General features: G+C 33.8%; 1 protein-coding gene across 1 annotated transcript in view; it reads right to left on the bottom strand.

Annotated features, from left to right (window-relative positions):
• PMS1 (PMS1 homolog 1, mismatch repair system component) overlaps positions 1–21372 on the bottom strand; it is a 129173-nt gene that overhangs the window by 78863 nt on the left and 28938 nt on the right. Inside the window, 1 exon segment of the mRNA XM_074302871.1 lies at positions 17009–17111. Coding sequence (XP_074158972.1) covers positions 17009–17111 — 103 coding nt within the window.

A 21372-nucleotide genomic window follows, 5' to 3' on the forward strand; every position in this document is an offset into this window, starting at 1 on the left:
TAACTTCTCCAGCCTCTCTTTCCAAGCTTCCCTTTCCTTTTCCCATTTCTCTTCTAGCTCTCTTGTGAGAGCCTTTTTGATTTCCTCTATGAGATTCTTTTGTATTGAGGAGCAGATCATATCCCCCTTAGGGGATTCCTCTGGGGACAGTCTGTTTTTAGTCTCCACAGTATTTGAAGTCTGCTCTCTCTCCATACAGAAGGTATCAATGGTTATAGCCCTTTTGAATTTTTTGTTCATTTTATCAGAGCAAATCGAAGAAAACAAATTGACAAGAGAAACAATTGGTCTGTTTTGGGGGGGAGAGGGATGGGGTTGGATGTTGTTAATGGGCTTCCTTGGTAGGGCAGCAGAGAGCCACTAATAGAACAGCAATGGCTGCGCTGAATCTGCGTTCTGAGGCTCTGAGAATGTGCTGAGTCTCTCCAAGTGGGGGTTGGGGATAGCTGAGTTCTGAGAGACGCTAGCTTTCCGGGGTTTTAATCTTCATCTCTGGTGTTTACACCCTCTCTGCTGTTCCTGGCTTGCTGCCAAGACGGAAATATCCACACTGGGGTAAAAGTCTTTTTGCAGAAACAGCAGAGATCGTATCCCTCCCCCCTCTGGTCTGTGCTGTGTGAGCTGTCTGTCTCGATCTGGCTGCCTGCCTGCAGTCTGCACCCAGTCTGTTCAACCCTCCCCCGAGCAAACACAGACCTTCTGTGGCACATTTCAAGGATGTCGTCTCTTGGTGATTATTTGTTGGTTTCTTTTCTGGTCAAGCATTAACTCTGAGGCTTGTCATGAAGTAAGTCCTGAGAGAAAACATGGAGTTCAAGCATCTGTCTGCCTCCATGTCGCCATCTTGGCCAGAAGTCCCCAAGATTCACGATTTTGAAAGACACAATAAAGGATCTGGATTTTAACTCCTGGCTACATTTTGGTATCATTGAACTGAACTGAAAGGAAGGCTGCCTCCAGAAGCTCTCCAAGAAATCTGCTCCAAGAGAACAATTATATTTTAGAGTAACGGAACATTACAGATGCCCATCACTTGGATAATAGATTAAAAAAACCCAAAAACAGTGTATGTGATTATGATGAAATACTTTTTATGGTATAAGAAATGATGGAAGTAAAGTTTTTTTCTTTTTTAATATGCTTCAATTTGTATTTGGACACCATCAGTTCTTTCTCTGCCTTATGTATAGTCCTTCAGAGTTGTCCTGGATCATTGCTGAGAATAGCTAAGTTATTCATAACTAAAATCATTTTACAATATTGCTGTTACTTTATCACAATACATTTCACTTTGCAACTCATGGAAGTCTCCCTAGCAAAGAACCATTCAAAGAACTTTTGTTTGTTGATTGATATTGGAATTGGTATTAGAAATACCAATAAAATATTATTATGAAATTAGTTTGAGATCAATTACTCAAAGAGTTGATGTCCTATGGTTTGTTGAATGTTAAACTGTTATATAAGATTCCTCCTGGATCTTATGTTCTATTGATGAACTTTTACTTTTAAACAATAACAGATAAGTGTCTTGATACCTATTGCCCTATACATTTAGAAATAATACTTCTAGATCTTCTTCCAACTTAAGAGAAAAAACAATATTTCTTCTGGGATTCTTGACCACTTATTTCTCCAAATGGATTTTTTTAAAAAGTTTTTGTCTAGTGCCATAAAGTGCTATAGAAGTATGATTGATATGGCATTTATTCTATAGATTAATTAATGAAATTTTATCATTGTTTATTATAACAGCATAGGCTAACATGAGCAAGCAATTACTTTCCAATACATTAATCTATCTTTATTTCTACAGTAATTTATAATCACATTCATATAATTTTCTGTTAGGTATATTCCTAGATATAATATACATGCTGAAGTTATTCTTAATTGTCTTCTTTTTTCTCTCTTCCTTCTCAGGATTATATAGAAAAGTTGAGAATTTCTATGGGTTTACTTTATATCTTGGTACTTAGCTAAAATTAATTTCAATTTTTGATTGCATCTCTAGGATTCCTTAAGTAAATCAATGTAGCACCTTAAAAAAGTATGTTTTTTCTTTGATATTAATCTTCCCTTAGAATCTTTTTTGGAGGAGAGGATCATATTATCATTTCCAGAATTATATTAAGTGGTAGCAATATTTTATCTCAAATATTTTTGAAAAGGGATCTAGCATTTTCCCAACCTAGATAATGCTAGCTCTTAATTTTAAACAAATATTATTTACCAGAGAAAAGTCTATTTTATCCTACTTTTAAAAATATTTCAAAAATACAAATGGGTGTTATATTTTATTGAAAGCTGTTTTCTACATTGACTATCATACAATTTTTATTGGTTTTGTTATTAAAAGGGTTTATATGATTCTTTACTAATTCTGGATCAATCTTACATTCCTGATATGTATCCCATCTGATTAGAGCATATATAATTTTAATATATTATTGCCTCTACTATTATTTTATTCAATATTTTAAATTAATATTCATTAGTGATATTGTTCTGAAAATTTCTTCCTGACATTTTATGTCCTTGGTGTAATATTCTGGTTTGCTTTCTGGAGGTCTTTGGACCAGCCTTCGTTTCAGCTGAGTAATCACCACAAGAATAGCCAGTTGATAAAGTATACAGTCTGTCTCCTTTCCTGGCACTCGACTAGCTTTCTGGAGGTCCTCTGGAATGTGTCTTGGTTTCTGTGGAGAAAGCAGAAGAGCCACCACGATAGTCTCTGTCTTGAAATCTGTCTCAGTCCGAGAACTTGTGCTTCAACTTCCCAGATCTATTGGAGTACTCAAGATCTGACTCTTACCTCTTAAATACTCTATTATAATTAAATCCTCTGTTTTAAAAGTATAAGCCAATCATTATATCAGTAGGGAACCATTATTTGTTGTAAGGTTAAATCAATCATACTGAACTAGAGAACTATTAATCACCATGCTAAACTAGATAACTATTGTCTTATCAATTCCACTGAGTTAACACCTTGTAAGAATCCTTTTTTCAAATGCACTTCTCCAGAATTCTGGCCCATTACACTTGGTATAGGCATTAGGAACATACTTGTTTTACTAAAGGTGGAAATAGACTTTCTATATATAATTTTTCAAATAATTTATATGACAATAAATTAAATTTTCATGGAACGGTTGTTTGAAGTTACTTATAATTTGATCCAAACCAGAGTATTTTTTTCTTCCTTTACGAGTTCTATTTCTTTTACTGTGAATGGATTATTCAAATTCTCTACTTCCAGTTCTGTTAATAAGGATATTTAAAAAAGATATATCCTTTTATGTCAGTTATGTTTTGGGGGGCACATACCTGGATCAAATAGTTTCTAACAATTTTCTGTTCATGTGCTATGAACTTACTTTTTTTTTTCTTAAGTATGAAAGTTTGGTTGTCTTCTTTAAAAATTTTTGTCTAGTACATTAATTTTCTAGTGTTTCTGGTTTCATTCATCTAGTATTTTTACTATTATTCTTCAATTCAACTTTTTGTTTACTCTCTCTCTCTTTTTTTTTAAATTTCCCCAAAGTTTACTGGAAAGAACCTTAGAATTCAAGTTCCTGATTCTATTACTGGTGCAATCAAAGGAAGCTAGGTGGTTCAATAAACAGCTCTAGAGAAAATCTGAATTAACATTCTGCCTCAAACAATTACTAGATTCGTGACACTGAATAATTCACTAATCTTCCATACCTCAGTTTTTCCCTCTATAAAAAGATTAATAATAGTCCTGCTTCCCAGAATTGCTATGAGGTTCCAATATGATGAGAAAACATATAAAGTGTTTTGCAAACCTTAAAGCACTATATCAATACTAGTTATTTCTGTGGTTTCATCAGTGAAATATTCCTGCTCTGAGATCACAGATTACACTCCTTGAAAGGGACTGTTGGAAGATGACTTTGACTGACAAACCTACAAGTTTGCCAAAGTGTAGTATTATTTATTTTGGAAATCAGAAATCTACAAATCAGGGCTTAACTTATCATTTTGCTTACTGTTTAAACTAAGAAAATGATAGAGAAAATGATAATAATTCAGATTAACTTAAAAGTATGTCTTTTATTTTTGAAGAGCTGATTATTAAACATTGATAAATATACTCCTGCCTACATATTTTCTCCAGAGTCAGAGAATATGATTTGAAATCTTCTCCTCTAAAGCTTATTATATATATGATTTTGGACAAGTCACTGACATTCCTGGGCGTCTTTCATCCTGTGAAGGGACTGTACTTCTGATGACCCTTCTATCTCTCAATCAAGAATTTTAGAATAAGACTCATCTTAGTACAAATTGTTGTCTGTGCTTTTCTATGAATCTAGCAAAGAACAATTAGCCAATGTTCCTAGGAACATCCTCTTTTAAAAAATATTTTTTAAGAAAAAGAGCAATGTGGACAACATTCACAAAATTAGTAGTGATGTAATATATAGAAAACTAACCTAAGAATATGGAAGACCTGGGTTCAAGTCATGTCTCTGATACTTGGGATTTAGGTAATTTTTGTCAGGTGACTTAACCATTCATGTCCCCAGACAAACTTCTAAGAGTAAAATGCAGAACAATTTCCTTTCCAGAACTTCTCTCCACTGGTAATCCACTACATTCCCAAGCACCTCTCAAACCAATTAAGTTGTAATTGGGAAATAACTGATGAAATATAAATATGATAAAACTTAGATAACATTAATGTATGGTTACCTAAGTCAATATGTAACACCCTTCCTTTCCCCCTAAGATCCTTATGTACAATTTGGTAGCCCTGGTTTCCATCTGAATCTGGCACCACTTTGCTACACCAATAAAACTACAGATTTTGTACCTGCATTTGTGGGCTACACAAAAAATAAAGATTGGGATAGCACTCAGGCTATTAATGTCACTTTTCTGTTTTGCTATATGGTTGATTACTCTCCTTTTGGGGTCATACATTTCTTGTTGTTATAACCCCATTTGGTTACTGGAGTGATTCACCATTTTCTTCTCCAGAAGGTAAGGAAATTGAGGCAAACAAAGTTAGGTGACTTGCCCAGGTTCACATTTCCTAACTCCAGACTTAGCACTATCTCCACTGCACCACATAGCTTCTCAAAGATTTTCAGAGTTTGATGTTATTCATAATCCTTAACATGCAAATAGCACAACCAGCTGATTATATTTGAATGTATGTGTATGTAGAAAATATATATAGTGGTACAATGATATGTACATGGTACAGAAATTGCCTCAGAGTCAAGAAGACTATTGCCAATTTTCTGGGTGTGAGGTAAAAGTTCAGGATTGTTTTATTTCACATTTCTCTTATTAATGGTGATCTGAATAAGTCTTCCTTATGGTTAAGTTTGAAATTTATCTTTTGAAAGGTCTGTCTGCTGCCTTTGACCACTTATTTAACAGTTACTATTGAATACTGTGTATTAGTGCCTTATATACTTTGACTATTAGACCTTTATCAGAGATAACTACAATAAAACTTTCGGGGACAGCTAGGTGGCGCAGTGGATAGAGTACCAGCCTTGAATTCAGGAAGACCTGAGTTCAAATCTGGTCTCAGACACTTAACACTTCCTAGCTGTGTGACCCTGAGCAAGCCACTTAACCCCAGCCTCAGGGAAAAAAAAAAAAAAGAAAAAAAAAAGGGAAGAAACAAATGGCTATAATAAAACTTTCCCAATCAAGTTTCCCTTCTTATTATAGCTACACTGATTTTGTTCTGAAAAGGGTTTTTTGTAATATTCTTATTTAAAATGTAATATTCTCTTGTTGGGGTTTCCTTGGGGTCTCTGGAGGAAGCCTTAGTTTCAGTTCAGTAATCACCAGTGCAGCCAAGGATTAAAGTCCAAATCCTTTATTGTCTCTTTCCAAGTCTTGTGTTCTTTCCTGGGGCTCAGTTAACTTTCTTAGAGGCCTTGTGTAGTCTTGGTTCCGAGAGCTTGAGCTCTGGCTTCTGAATCTCCCCGATTGAATCCTGGTTGAGGCTCATAGCTTATATATGCTCTCTTAAAGGTGTGAATCTTGTAGAACTCTATAAGTACATGTACTGAACTAGAGAACTGTTAAATACCATGCTAAATAATCATTGTCTCTATCAATTCCACTGACTTAGCACCTTGTTTCAATCTTTTGTTTCAAGTTCAGAGTTCTGGCCCATAGCATCTCCTGCTTTCTTTTGTTTTTAGAACATAGAAGTTCATGAGCTCCCTGATTTCTCAAGGAGGTGAGAACCTCAAAAAAGGAGGTGATCATGCCTTCCCTGATTGCTCAAAAAAGGAGTGAAAACACCATAAAAGGAGGTGATCATGTCCTTCATGAGGAGATGAAAACACGCAAAGGAAATGGGAAATCAAATCAGATTAGTGGGTTTCTGAAGAGGCTCCCTTTGAAACAGGTATACATAAATCCATCAATATGGGAGGTATTACACATAATTATATAAATTACATAAGGACATAGTAACATAACACAGGCTAGTAGTGATGTAACAAATTACATGAATCAACATGAGGATTTATACATGTCCATAAGTCCTAGAAATATCCCAAAAGGAATTTATTGTCCATTACTTCATGTGTCAGGAATTCAATAATTCCTGCAAGCTTTGAAGTCCTGTAATAGTCTCATCTTGTGTTCCCTAACAAATCCAATGGTTTTTGCAGATTTTGTCCTTAGGTCTTCTCCTTTGTTTCGAGTTTTTTCTCATTTTCTGTCTCTCTCCAGGTGCTTGATATCACCCCTATTTCCTTCTCCATCTGTAGCAAACCCTCTCTTCCAGGTAGTTAACCTATCTAGTCCCTTTTATTTACCACTTTCTAGATTTTTCCTCATTACCTGGCAATTACATTGCAGCTGCTTGCACTGGACACTGCCCTTTTGTTGAGTTAAAAAAGCCTGTATTTTCCCCAATTGTAATCCTTTTCTCCCATCTGATTGCTTTTTGGCTGATAGATCATATAATCCCTTGCTGACATGTGATTGCTCTTCCGCTGATAAATCACATTAGAGTCCTGAACTTCTAAAGATTCTCTGGGTGTAAACTCAGCTGCCATCATGCCCCGTTTTTGGTTTGTTATCTTGGAGCTGGGCCCCACCTCTCATTTCCCTGGGTCAATCTACATTTTGAGGCCCAGTGGAAGACTTTGTGGCATTTTGGAAATGGGGTTTTGGGTTTTATTCTCTCACCCTGTCTTCTCACTCTATCTCTTTGCCTACCCTGAGCTCTCAATTTTTCCACAATGAAAACATCGATGAGTTTCTCTAGAAGTCCCTTGCCAAGAGGGACTTTGTCTTCCCATGTTCATCGTAGTCTGGGCATTATAAGCACTTGTGCCCACTGTGGCACAGAGTCTTATAATCTCTTCTAAAAAGAACATCTTTTGTGTCATCCCCATATAATTAGCAAACATCATTAGCATTTTCCTTAGCCAGTTGTCTCATCATAACTCTTGTAGATGCATTTTCTCCAATGGTTCTTGTGACAGCTGTAATCAAACGTCCCACAAAATCAGCAAAGGGTTCACTGGAACCTTCCTCTATTTTTGTGAAGGCTTCCCCCTCGATCTTTTTCTGGGAGGATACCTGAAGCTTTTATAACAGCAGTAATAATTTGCTCATACACTCCTATGGGGTGATTAATTTGTGCTGAATTCTCTGCATACTGATCTTCACCTGCTATTTGGTCAAAATTGATTTGTACATTAACTCCAGTTTGCATATTGTATTGGGCTTAAATCCTACATAATTCATGATACTCCAAAAGCCACAACAAGTTTTGTCCAAGTTCTAAACATGTCCTTGCTATGGATTTCCAATCACTGGGGTTTAAGATTTCATAATCCAAACTATCTAGTAGCATCTTAACATAAGATGATGTAGCCCCATAAAGAGTGCAATCCTTTTTCAAATCCTTAATTTTTTTCCAGATCAAAAGGAGTGTATCTTCTCCTTTTTTGCCCTGAAGAGTCAAGCTCTTCAATCACAGGGTATGCATTTATTAAATCAGATATATCCTGTTTGCCTTAAACAATGTCTTTTATAATCTTGTCATAGGTGGTGCTGACTGTGTCATTGCCTCTCCCCCTCTTCCTTCTTCCTTCACCCATGAAGGGTTAATTGAGGGAAGTAGGTCAGAGGATGGGAAATACTCCTGCTGTTAAGTGCCACATTCACATTTGTACTTAATTCCATTTTTATCTGATTCTTCATCCTTTTCACCTAATTTATTTTGCTCCTCCTCCTGCTCTTTCTTCTTTTTCCTTATTCTATAACTTATATAATTTCCTAAAGCCAGTTGTATTAAATTGTATGAATTAAGTGTGTCTTTGGAAATTGAGTCAGGTCCATTATCATTGTAGTATTGACATAGTTGCTCTCCTACTAATCTCCACTCCTCTAGATCCAATTCTTTTTCTTTAGAGAACCAAGGAGATGTGCACTATACTATTTCTAAAAGTTCAATGATCTGCTCCCAAGTTACAATCAAACAAGTGTGACAATGCTCTCTACACATTTTCCTTGAATTGGAAAAGAAGGCTGATTTCAATGGAATCAGCATCATATCTGTCCCACGTTCAGATGCCAAAATGTAATATTCTTTTCTAAAATGTAATCTTCTCTCGAAGCAGGTTTCTTGGGGGGCTTCTGGGGGCAACCTTCCTTTCGGTTCAGTAACAACCCCAAATGCAGCCAGGTGTTAAAGTCCAAATGCTTTATTGCCTCTTTCCAAATTTTGTCTCCTTTCCTGGGGCCCAGTTAGCTTTCTTAGAGGCCTATCCTTTTCCTTGGTTCCGAAAGCTTAAAATCCTGCTGCCTTCTTTGGCTTCTGCATCTCCCTGACTGAATCCTGGTGGAGGCTCATAGCTTATATATTCTCTCTTAAAATTGTGAATCTTGTAGAACTCTAGTAAGTACTAAGTACATGTACTGAACTAGAGAACTGTTAAATACCATGCTAAATATGTCTCTATCAATTCCACTGACTTAGCACCTTATTTCAATCTTTTGTTTCAAGTTCAGAGTTCTGGCCCATAACAGGTTTTCAATTTAAAGCAATCAAAACTGTTTTTATCTTTGTGATCTCCTGATCTCCCTTGTATTATTAAAAAATATTCCCCCCAAGATGTAGTTGAGAAAAGGTTCTTTTTTTTTTTTTTTTTCCCTTTTGGCTAGGCAATTGGGATTAAGTGACTTGCCCAATGTTATACAATTAGTAAGTAGCAAGTATCTAAGGCTGAATTTGAACTCAGATCCTCCTGACTCTAAGACTTGCTTTACCCACTTGGGGACCTATGCAGGACACAAAAGTCAAGGCAAGGGCACTTCAGGGATGCTTGTGCCTCCAACCCAGCCAATCTTCGAGACTGTACAAATCCCAAAGGCCTTCCCATCTCAGGTTCTCTCACACAATGTAGAGGGCTGCAGATAGTGGGGGAACTCTAGGTAAGGTATAAGACCCTTCAGGCCAGAGGGAACCAGCTAACAATGTCTGGTTCAGCTCCCTAGCTCCCCTAAGGGCTCTCAGCTTTCCTGAAAAGTCAGAGGAGATGTGACCATCTATGTTCTATTTGAAGCAAGGGATACTTACAGTAAAGAGGAATTTACATATCAATAGCATGGTGCTTATAGTTAGCACATGCTCACTGTACTTTAGTGATGTAATAATACTAAGATATTTAAGGGCTGAGAGGACTTGAAATAAATAGATTCTATCTTTGCCAGCCTCGAAGGTCTCTTGCCTTTTTCACTCCTCTAGTAAGACCAAGGATTCGGGCTAGTCTCCAGATCCTCCAGAGAACTAGTCCAGATGGTATATTTTGGCATCCTAGCATGGGGACTCTAGAAAGTACACTACAGTCTAAAATAAAGCAGAATGTGTAAATCAAGGAACAGGGTACTGAAAAAATGGGTGACTGAAAGTGGACAGAACAGGAGAGCTGTCTCATTGTCTGAATGGCCTTCAGGGGGGACCAAGTAACTTCTAGTGAGTGACAAACAGCTTACTTTAGCTGCTATATTTCTAACTGGATTGTCTACTGAAGACTCAATTTTTAAAAATAGAATTTTTTAAAATAAAATTTTATAAAATTTTTTACAAAATTTCTATAAACCCACACAATGATAGTTTTCTCAATTCAAAATTTTCTCATCCTATATAGCTAATTCCAACTCTTAGTGGTGTGAAGGAGAATCTTGCATTATCACCTTCTAGTAAAGCTTCTCCTGTTTTCCCACTGCAGATTATATTAACTTTGTATTGTTTTATCTTTTTTAAACTTAGCCTTACAATGCCCATGTTGTTTGGTGGGTTTTTTTTTTTTTATTATATAAAGTAGAGTTATATTTTTGCCAAATATACACCTATGATAAAATTGCATGGCTTAGACTTTTTTAATATGAGTTAAACTCATTTTTCATAATAAAAAACCATTCTTGCAAATGATTAATAAATAAAATTTGATCATAGAAAAAATTTTTGGATATATACAATTTTTTTGGGGGGGGGGCCTGAAGCAATTGGGGTTAAGTGACTTGCCTAGGGTCACACAGCTAGGCTGTGTCCAGGACCAGATTTGAACTAGGTCCTACTGACTTCAGGGCTGGTGCTCCCAGATATATAATTTTTTTTTTTTTTGTTAATACTTTATATAAAAAGTTGGATCCATATCCATTAGTAATATCAATTCATATTTCCTTTTTTTAAATTCATCTCTAGTTTGGTTATAGAAAACATATTTATCTGATAAAAACAAGTCAGTAGAATCACATGTTTTCTAAATTTAAAGAAAATAACTTCTGTTATTCCATACTGAGACTTACTTCTATAGAAATAGGTGTTAATTGCTCTTTTATGATATGATAAATTTGTCTGAAAATATAGCTGTAGTTTTTTCCATTAATAGTTTTTTAATGACTTCCTCAATATTACTTTCTGAGATTAGGCTAAGAGCTCTATTTTATGTTCTATCAATCTGGGTATTTTACAAACATATATGATAATTATCTGTATGCTTTAAATTCTTTTTAGCATATGATTGCATATGGAAGGTTTTAGCAATAGTTTTGTTACCTTAATTAGTGGCAATTTTATCTTATTTTTTTTTTAATCTGGATCTCTTTTTTATAAGTTAAATGTTTATTGATTTTGATATCATCTTCAAAAACCCAACTTTTAATTTTATTATTTTTATAATGTTTGTATTTCATCTATTCTCTAAATTGTATATTCGCTTTATTAAACCTTTGTTTTTTAAATTTTGATAATGTATTTTCAGAGGTATAACTTACCTTCATCTTCCAAATTATTTTTTTACATAGCTGTTAATTGTAATTAATTTGCAAAGGTAGAATCTACCCCCTTTCCCATTTCAATCTTAATTAGGTCAAAGAGTCTTAATCACTCATAGGATTTAGACTAAGTGTTAAAAGGCCTTTCAACTGGAATGACATTTCCCCAAGAATTGTTTTTGGATAGGTTATACAAATTTAACTATGTCTCAGAAATCATCTATAAATTATTAAATAAATTTAGAAGGGATTAGACTCCAAAAATTAGAGAAAATGTGGTTACCTAACATGCCTTTAAGGAGGAACCACTTGAGGGAAGAGAAAAGAAGGTCGGACATAAATTGGGTTTTGGCCAAGTCTTGATTCTTCCTTTCCTACTTTGATCAAAAGAATCTTTCGTGAATTCTTAAGGAATCATAATTATTTTGGACTTCCTATTTTCCTATCAGTGTCTAATGTCATTCCTGGATCAGTGATAAATACTCTGAAAGCCAAGTACATAAGTGTCACTCAACAGACTGTTAGCTTCCCTTTGATTATCTTTTTGGTCCATCCCTTTTGCCTGCTTTGTTACTTGTATTTAAAAGTATAGGGGTAGCTAGGTGGTGAAATAGATAGAGCACCAGCCCTGAAGTCAGGAGGACCTGAGTTCAAATTTGGCCTCAGACACTTAACACTTTCTAGCTGTGTGACCCTAAGCAAGTCACTTAACCCCAATTGCCTCAGGAGAAAAAAAAAGAAAAAGAAAAGCATAAACTAGGTATGCCCTTTCTATTGCCATATTTCAGTCACGCCATGGTATGGAATTTCCTTCTCTATCTCTAGTTTATTGGATAACTCATATTTTATACTTTTTTGTATAACTATAAGGGCCATAAATATCATTACTTTATTTCTTTCTTGATAATGAAACTTCCTGGGTCTCTCCATTACTATTAATTCTCTTGAGTCATACACTGTATTCATTTACCTATCTGAGATATAGATGACTCTTATTCCTCTCCATTTTCATTTTAAGATTACTTGATCAGAAATGCAAATCTTCAAATATGTCATTTCCAATCTTCAATAACTGCACTTCAATAACTTCCAAGGTATATAAGTTCAGATTCCATTCTCTGATTTAAAAACACCAAATTCCACAGTAAAACCTGAGAGGGGGGAACCTGAGAGAACAATGATAATCCTGGATAATATCATCTCCCCTACAACAAGACTATTTTCAATTAGTCTTTTACCTTTTCTAATTTGAAAACTATATTTTTTAAAGTGCTTAGCAAAGTGCCTGGCACAAAGTAGGTGCTATATATATTTATACCCTTCCTTTCCTTTTTCCTTCCACCATCATATTCTTATGCTACCCTTGTTTGTAATTAGAAATAGTGACAAAGCTACCTGTTTCCCTAAGGTTCTTAGTTTCTTATCCTAGACTTTATAACCTAAACAGATTAGTACTAATGTTCTCACTTTCCAGGTTATCAAATCAAAAATTACCCCCTAATTTAGAGTATATGACAAAATAAGAAAGAAAAATCCACAGATTTTTTTTCTTCTCCATTAGTTAAAAATAAATCTCTAAGGTTACAGTGGAACTTACTCAAAAATGTATTTTTATATATGAACTACATATCATTTACTATATTTTGATACCAGTGATTTGACTACATGCTTCAGCATAGATTTTAACTCATCTGAGACTTCTTAGCCTATGTAAATCTTATCAGTGTCTTTTTCATAAATCCTCCACAGGGTCATAGTGATGGAAGGTTTCTTTTTCTGATACTTTGCATATTTTTTGGATATTAGTACAGCACTAAGATTATCTATTTCACCATGTCTACTTCCTTTTCCAATGTCCTCAATAATGTCTATTACAGTCATGAAAATTCACTAGACCTTAGTAATTAAATAGGATCCATCCATAAAAAGGTTGATCCTTTAAAAAGGAGTAAGTTGATGCTTCCAAATTCAGAGGTCACCATCTACTATCATATTTTATAAGAGAATTCTTACCATTTAACTGCTCAACTCTGACTTCAGTATATTCTAGAGACTGTAATTAAATTAGTCCTTGCTATGTATAGCCAAATAGGCTATATAATTAATAAGGTAACTATTTATTATCATACTGTAAAAAGGTATGACTATTAGCATATCAGGAATGTTTTTAAATGTTCACAGAAAGCCTCTGTTCCTAAATTAAGCTAAAAAGATCTTTCAATACATGCTCATTTGCACTGCAGGGATTTAAAAAGAACATGATGCTCTACTTTAAATAACAGGGTAGGGAAATGAAATGTCTCAAGTAAAGTACCTTAAGTGTGTTACTTTCACAATCTGAGTTCTCACTGATACAGCAATAAGAGTTAAGAAAGTTCATCTACAAGGATAAGTCCATAAAGGTAGCTTTAAAATACTGACAACCTGATTCAAGGAGATTAACTGAAGTAGTGATAAAAGCAGGAAATTTGGGGGGGGGGGGGGGAGAAATTAAGTGAGTTTTTTTGGTAAATGGGTTTTAAAAGTTTAAGAGAATATTATTGGTTTCTATTTAAAAAGTGAATTGTCGATAAATTCAAATGTGGATTAAATATCTAAAGACATTAAATGACATTTGTGTAATATATGTGCTAAATGCATATATCAAATTCTTTGAGGTTTTGTTATTTCTCTTCAACAGCATAATCTTCAACAACATAATTTTTATCTTTAAAAATAAGAGTTAAATCCATTGGTATTCCTGAAAGTGACTTGTAAAAGGTTTTGAAATTTACTTTAGAGAAAGGTAGCTTCATTGTATTTTTATCTTTTTGTCTGTTTTCTTTCTTCTGTTTTTTCCCCCTTTTGGTCTGATGTTTCTTATATAATATGACAAAGATGGAAATATATTTAAAAGGACTGTTTTATATTTAACCTATATCAGATTGCTTGCTGTTTTGGGGGAAAGGGAAATTAAGGAGGGCGGGAGAAAAATTTAGAATACAAGGTCTTGTAAGAAAGAATGTTGAATACTATCTTTACATGTATTTGAAAAATAAAAAGACTATTAAATATTGAAAAGAAAATGATAGCTTTAGTGCACCATAGCCTAAGTCATCATTTGTATCTATAGCTAGCTTTCTATAAGCATCTTCTAATCTGATGTCAAAATAATGCTAAAATAGAAAAATTTCTTCCACTAAAAATATTAACCTACAGGAACCTTAAAGGCACAGGTATAAATTGGGATGGTAGCACTAGTTTTATCTTACACTGAAAATATTTAAATGGAGGCTGAATGACAGCTGCTGAAATGTGAGTCTGTGATTCAATCACTCAAATAAATATCATAGCTAAGGCTATATAAACACACAAAAAAACTTCTGCAAGTGTTTGCAAATTTCTATAATATATCTTCAAAACAGAAACTGAAATTTGCAAGAGCATTAGTTTTTGTTTCCCCATTCAATCAATTATTTGGAGGAAAAAAGTGAGTCACAAGAATTAATAGTTTTATACCAATCTTTTAATGTATATTGCTTAAGAAAACAGGACTACATTAAAGAATTAAAAAGCACATAAATGACTAAGGAGTTGTCCCCACACTTGATCACAACCATACCTGCCTCACATTTGCTAATGGGGGCAAATAAAGAAGGGCAAAGAGAAGGAAGAGAAAAATCAACCAGCAAAAGGGCAAAGATCAGGTGGACTCAATGCTTAAGGTTTGTTATTTCACAGTTCCCATGGAGATGAACACAGAGAGGCATGAGAAGTATGAGTGATGCAGAACCATCAGCCATCCAGATTAGGCTGCCTACTACAAAGATAAAAATAAATACATTTAAGTTTTATAAGGTAACTGGATTAGTGCAAGGCACTCTACTGGAGTCTCCTCTGGAAAGCCACTTAAACTTTTCCTAATAGTTTCCTAATTTGACCTCCCAAGAACTGGAGATAAGGACCCTTTTGCTCAAAATAACCCTTCTTTTAATTCTTGATGTTTGAAACAAGGTAAAGATCCACATTTTACACATTAGTAAAGAATTTAACAAACTTGCTATTTCTTAGAATTTAAAATTAGTATTACAATATGCATGTTGAATAGTTTTTAGAATTTAACTCATTTTTGTAAGATAAAAAAAACCACACATGATTTTTGATTGTCTGGGCGACTGATTTTTCCTTCATTTGTCCAGTCAAGACGCAAATATACCAATAAAGGAATGGTTACCAATATATAATCTGAGGATTTTAAAGATACAAACAATGCTTTCCTCTAATAGCACTTTTCTTAGCCTGTCATCAAAAAATATTTAGAAACAATGGTACAATGAAAAGAAGCAAAATTTCAGCTGGGAAAATTATAAAATATGGGAAGCTAATCTTTGGGAAAATAATCCTAACTACTTTATATTTAAAGGCAGGAAGAATTTAGAAAAATATGCTAATTTGAAAAACAAGAAACTGTAAAATTACAAGACAATTTGGAAGAGAAAAGGGAAAACATTCCACTTCAAATAAAAAATTTCTTGGACTACAAATTTAATTAGCAGAAATATACATTTTAAGTACTAACATTTAAGTACTAACACATAGATACACTTATTATGACCTATTTTATACTATAGTTACATACATATATGTTGAATTTCCTTATTAAATTGTAAATGTTATGCAGATAAAGGATGTTTAATAATCTTTATATATTCTCCAATGTCTTTAACAACACTTTCTATATAGTAGTCACTTTAAAAATAATCAGTTAAAGTGAAAATAATTTGGAAAAAAAGGAGAAAAGATTAAAGAATGTATATGAAAATCCGGTTAAGCAATTTTATTCTTACAAATGACAGTACAACATTTATAAAAGGGGTATATAAATAGGCAAGATATCACTTATAATTAAAAATAAATGAGCAGATGTGTAAAGCACAAAAAAATTGGATTACTAATACCTAAAAAATTTTGTTGGTTTTTTTTTCCCCTGAGAGGCAACTGGGATTAAATGACTTGCCCAGGGTCACACAGCTTATTAAGTATTAAGTGTCTGAGGTCAAATTTGAACCTGGATCCTCCAGGTTCCAGGACAGGTGCTTTTCTCTATTGCACATCTAGCTACTCTTACTATCACTAAAAATATCTCTCACCTGTGTTCTCAAGACTTTTCCTTAGAGGCTTCTCTCAGGTGCTATGAAATGTTTTACTATTCCCTAGCTCTTGGAGCTCTCTCCTCCTGAAATAACTACATACATTTCTAGATACGTTTTCTTCCCCTAAAAGAATGTAAATTCCTTCAGAGGAGGAACTGTTTCTTTTTTGCCTTTAAATTGCCTTGTACAGCTCTTTATATAGATAGAGTTGGCATGCAAAATGAGTTTTGTTGAAAATTTGTTGAATGAGTGAATTTCATCTGTAACACTTTGATAATCAGTCATCTATTTTTACTTTTATTGCTTTTACATAATATATTGTCATAAATCAAGAGCATGCTACTTTAATTTTCTCTTGCCCTATTCCCCTCATACAATTACAAACATTTCTTATGTGGCTGGTCAGGATCTGGGCTGAGAATTAGTCTTTAAGCAACTAGCCTTAGTAGTTTCAACTAAATGTTCAGAAGAAACAAAAATGGATGTACAACTTATACAAAAAGTTTTGAAATCTGCCGAATGAGATATAGAAAAAAAGAAAAAGTGAAAAGAGCATTGCAAAATTTCTTTCTTACCTTGTCCAAGATGTGAAGGCTTTTGGGAAACTATATGACCACTGTTATCTAAAGTATACTGGGTACTGAAGTTGTCAGCAGCTGTCTTTGTTGTAATTAAAACCTAAAATAAAAAATTCAAATAAAATGATTTTTTAAATATATAAAGTAGGCCCATAAACTAACTTAGATTTCAAATTATTCTTACTTGTAACTACTTAAATCAGACATTTTAACTTCTGTGACAACTTTCATTATTCACAAAATCAGATAAAATTAGGATGGAAAAATAAAAATGTTTTATGCTGAAAATTACTTACAGTGAGTTTTGTAGATTATATTTTCATTGTGACATAAACAGAAAGCTGTGTTTGGAATTATTATTTACCTAAGTTTTGTTCCTGAAAAAAATTTTTGTTTGTAAAATATTTTTTAAACATAAAGTTTGCTTCTAAATAGAATCGCATTAATACTTTTATAACTGAGAAGTCAACTTTTTTCCCATTTGCAGTTTATATACAAAGTAAATTTTTATATATTATATTTATACATATATATTAAATGTAATGTAAAGTTTGCTTCTAAATAGAATCACATTAATACTTTTATAACTGAGAAGTCAACTTTTTTCCATTTGCAATTTATATACAAAGTAAGTTTTTAAAAAACAAGCTATATGTATACATACACAAAATTTTCTAGTACATGTCGAACCACATGCTCCTTTGCATACGAGAGATAAAAATTTTTATACTCAAGATAACTTTGCATAAATACCATATATAAATAAGGTCAAGGGAAAAAAAAACCAAACTATAGAAACTGTCTTTTTCAAAATGAAAAGGATTACTAAATTGCAACTTCTGGCCATGAAAATATAACTCTGAATTTAGCAGAGGCCATATGATAATTTCCAATATCAACTTTTTCTTCACTGTCTCCTTTAGACAAACTGAAAGGGAAAAAAATGATCAAATGTAACAGGGAATCTTGAGGGAAGATGAGTTAAGGGGTGGAAATTCCAGTTCCTAACATGTCAACTTCATCAATCAGTGATGTTAGCTTTCTTACTATTCTTAACACATAATATTACTTATCATCAGGCAGTATTATATACCCAAACTATATAACTACCTGCCTCAATATTTAAGCAACTCTTCAAGCTCTTTCTCAAACTACTTTCTAGTATCTCAAAAATCATAAACAAAAGTCTTCCTAAAATTAACTAAAATTGTACTTAATACAATTCAAATACCTACTAACAAATTCCCCTTCCCAAAAAGAATAGATTGGTTCTTATAATTTCATGGAGGCATTTTTTTTTTCTTCCAAATGAATTATCCTATGATTGTACCTTTAAAAGGAGCCTTGTATTTATATACTCTCTTTCCCAAAATGCCAAGGTCAACTGAATTCTATTTCTATTCTCCAAAGAGCTAGCCACCTGACACAAGTTGGTGTCATAAGCAAAGGATGGCCTGGAACTGAGTTCTAGTACTAACTCTGCCAGTGGCTGGCTGGATGGTCCTGAATAAGTGATTACACTATCATCTGTAAGAGAAGAGTGATGATAAGATGAAGATGATGCTAATACTTTGTAAGGTTACATAGTGTCTTTGGTTTAATAAGTTCAAAGCATTTTATAGATCTTAACTCATTCACCCCTTAAACACACTAGCAGATGGCAAATATTTTCCAGTCTAGATGGCATGAAATAAGAAAAAGTAAAGTGGGTTCTCTATCATTTCAAATGAATTAATGTAGCAACAAATAATGGAACCTAATATCTTATTCTTCAAAATACAAAAAAAAAAAATTAAATTAAATTAAAATTTGTTCAGTGTCATCAGAATTGAAATATATGGAAAATAATCTGTGACTCACAGTCATAGATAATAGACATGCACAGACCTATTTTATAATTATAAATTACTATTACATTAAATATTATAAATTTCAAGAATACAAAGTTCAAATTAACTACTTAAAAAAAAAAAAGTTTACACATCACCTTTTAAGAAATGATCAAGGAAAACTGCCCTGATATTTTAGAACCAGAGGACATAATAGGGAAAGAAGCACTTCCTGAAAGAGAACCCAAAAGAAAAACTTAGGAATATTATAGCCAAATTCCAGAACTCCCAAATCAATGAGAAAATGCTGCAAGCAATCAAAAAGAAAAAATTTAAATATCATGAAGCTACAGTTAGGCTAATACAAGATTTATTATTAATAACTCCTACATTAAAGGAGCACAGGGCTTAGAATATGATATTCTGGAGGGGAAAGGAGCTAGCATTACAACCAAGAATCACCTACCTGGCAAAAGGGAAAAAAGATGAATATTCAATGAAAGAGGATTTTGAAGCATTTCTGATGAAAAGTTCAGAGTTGAAGAGAAAATTTGATTTGCAAATACAAGAATCAAGAGGACCATAAAGAGAAGAGCAGGAAAGAGATATCATAAGGGATTCAATAAGGTTAAACTATTTATATTCCTACATGGGAAGATAATTGTTATTCATCACTTATTTTCAAAGAGGACCCAATGACATACCAGATTAATGTTTCGACTTATGTATGAATTGGATTTAAATGAGGCAGAGCAGTCTTCAGCCTCACTCTTTTTAAGAGTTACTGAAGTCGATGAATGTTGGAGGGGATGTGGGGAAACTGGGACACTAATACATTGCTGGTGGAGTTGCGAAAGAATCCAGCCATTCTGGAGAGCAATCTGGAACCATGCCCAAAAAGTTATCAAACTGTGCATACCCTTTGACCCAGCAGCGCTACTACTGGGATTATACCCCAAAGAAATACTAAAGAGCGGAAAGAGACATATATGTGCCAAAATGTTTGTGGCAGCTCTTTTTGTTGTAGCTAGAAACTGGAAGATGAATGGATGTCCATCAGTTGGAGAATGGTTGGGTAAATTGTGGCATATGAAGGTTATGGAATATTATTGCTCTGTAAGAAATGACCAGCAGGAGGAATACAGAGAGGCCTGGAGAGACTTAAACCAACTGATGCTGAGTGAAATGAGCAGAACCAGAAGATCACTGTACACTTCAACAACAATACTGTATGAGGATGTATTCTGATGGAAGTGGAAATCTTCAACATAAAGAAGATCCAACTCACTTCCAGTTGATCAATGATGGACAGAAATAACTACACCCAGAGAAGAAACACTGGGAAGTGAATGTAAATTGTTAGCACTAATATTTGTCTGCCCAGGTTGCATGTACCTTCGGATTCTAATGTTTATTGTGCAACAAGAAAATTATATTTACACACATGTATTGTACCTAGACTATATTGTAACATATGTAAAATGTATGGGATTGCCTGTCATCGGGGGGAGGGAATAGAGGGAGGGGGGGATAATTTGGAAAAATGAATACAAGGGATAATATTATAAAATATATATATAATAATAAAAAATTTTAAAAAAATGTAAAAAAAAAAAAAAAAAAAGAGTTACTGAAGTCAAGTTATCAAACTGTGCATAGCCTCTGACCCAGCAGTGTTACTACTGGGCTTATATCTCAAAGAGATCTTAAAGAAGGGAAAGAGACCTGTATGTGGCAGCTCTCTTTGTAGTGGCCAGAAATGGAAACTGATTGGATGCCCATCAATTGGAGAATGGCTGAATAAATTGTGGTATATGAATATTATGGAATATTATTGTTCTATAAAAAATGACCAACAGGATGATTTCAGAAAGGTCTGGAGAGACTTACATAAACTGATGCTGAGTGAAATGAGCAGGGCCAAGAGATCATTATATACTCCAACTACAATATTATATGATGATCAATTCTGATGGATGTGGCCATTTTCAACAATGAGATAAACCAAATCAGTTCCAACAGAGCAGTAATGAACAACAAGCTACACCCTGCGAAAGAACTCTGGGAGATGACTATGAACCATTACATAGAATTCCCAATACCTCTATTTTTGTCCGCCTGCATTTTGGATTTCCTTCACAGGCTAATTGTACACTATTTCAAAATCTGATTCTTTTTGTACAGCAAAATAACTGTTTGGACATGTACACATATATTGTATTTAATTTATACTTTAACATATTTAATATGTATTGGTCAACCTGCCATCTGGGGGAGAGGGTGGGGGAAAGGAGGAGAAAAATTGGAACAAAAGGTTTGGCAATTGTCAATGTTGTAAAATTACCCATGCATATATCTGGTAAATAAAAACTATTAAAAAAAAAAGTTATTGAAGTCCAGTTGAAAACAAGATGATTACAATAACTTAGTATGCAGTGAATGGTGGAAGAGAGAGCTTGAATCTTATTCTCATCAGAACTGGTTCAAAAAGTGAATAGCAGACATACTCAGTTGGCTATAGAAACCTATCTT

The sequence above is a fragment of the Sminthopsis crassicaudata genome, chromosome 3, assembly GCF_048593235.1.
Source record: "Sminthopsis crassicaudata isolate SCR6 chromosome 3, ASM4859323v1, whole genome shotgun sequence".
NCBI lineage: Eukaryota > Metazoa > Chordata > Mammalia > Dasyuromorphia > Dasyuridae > Sminthopsis > Sminthopsis crassicaudata.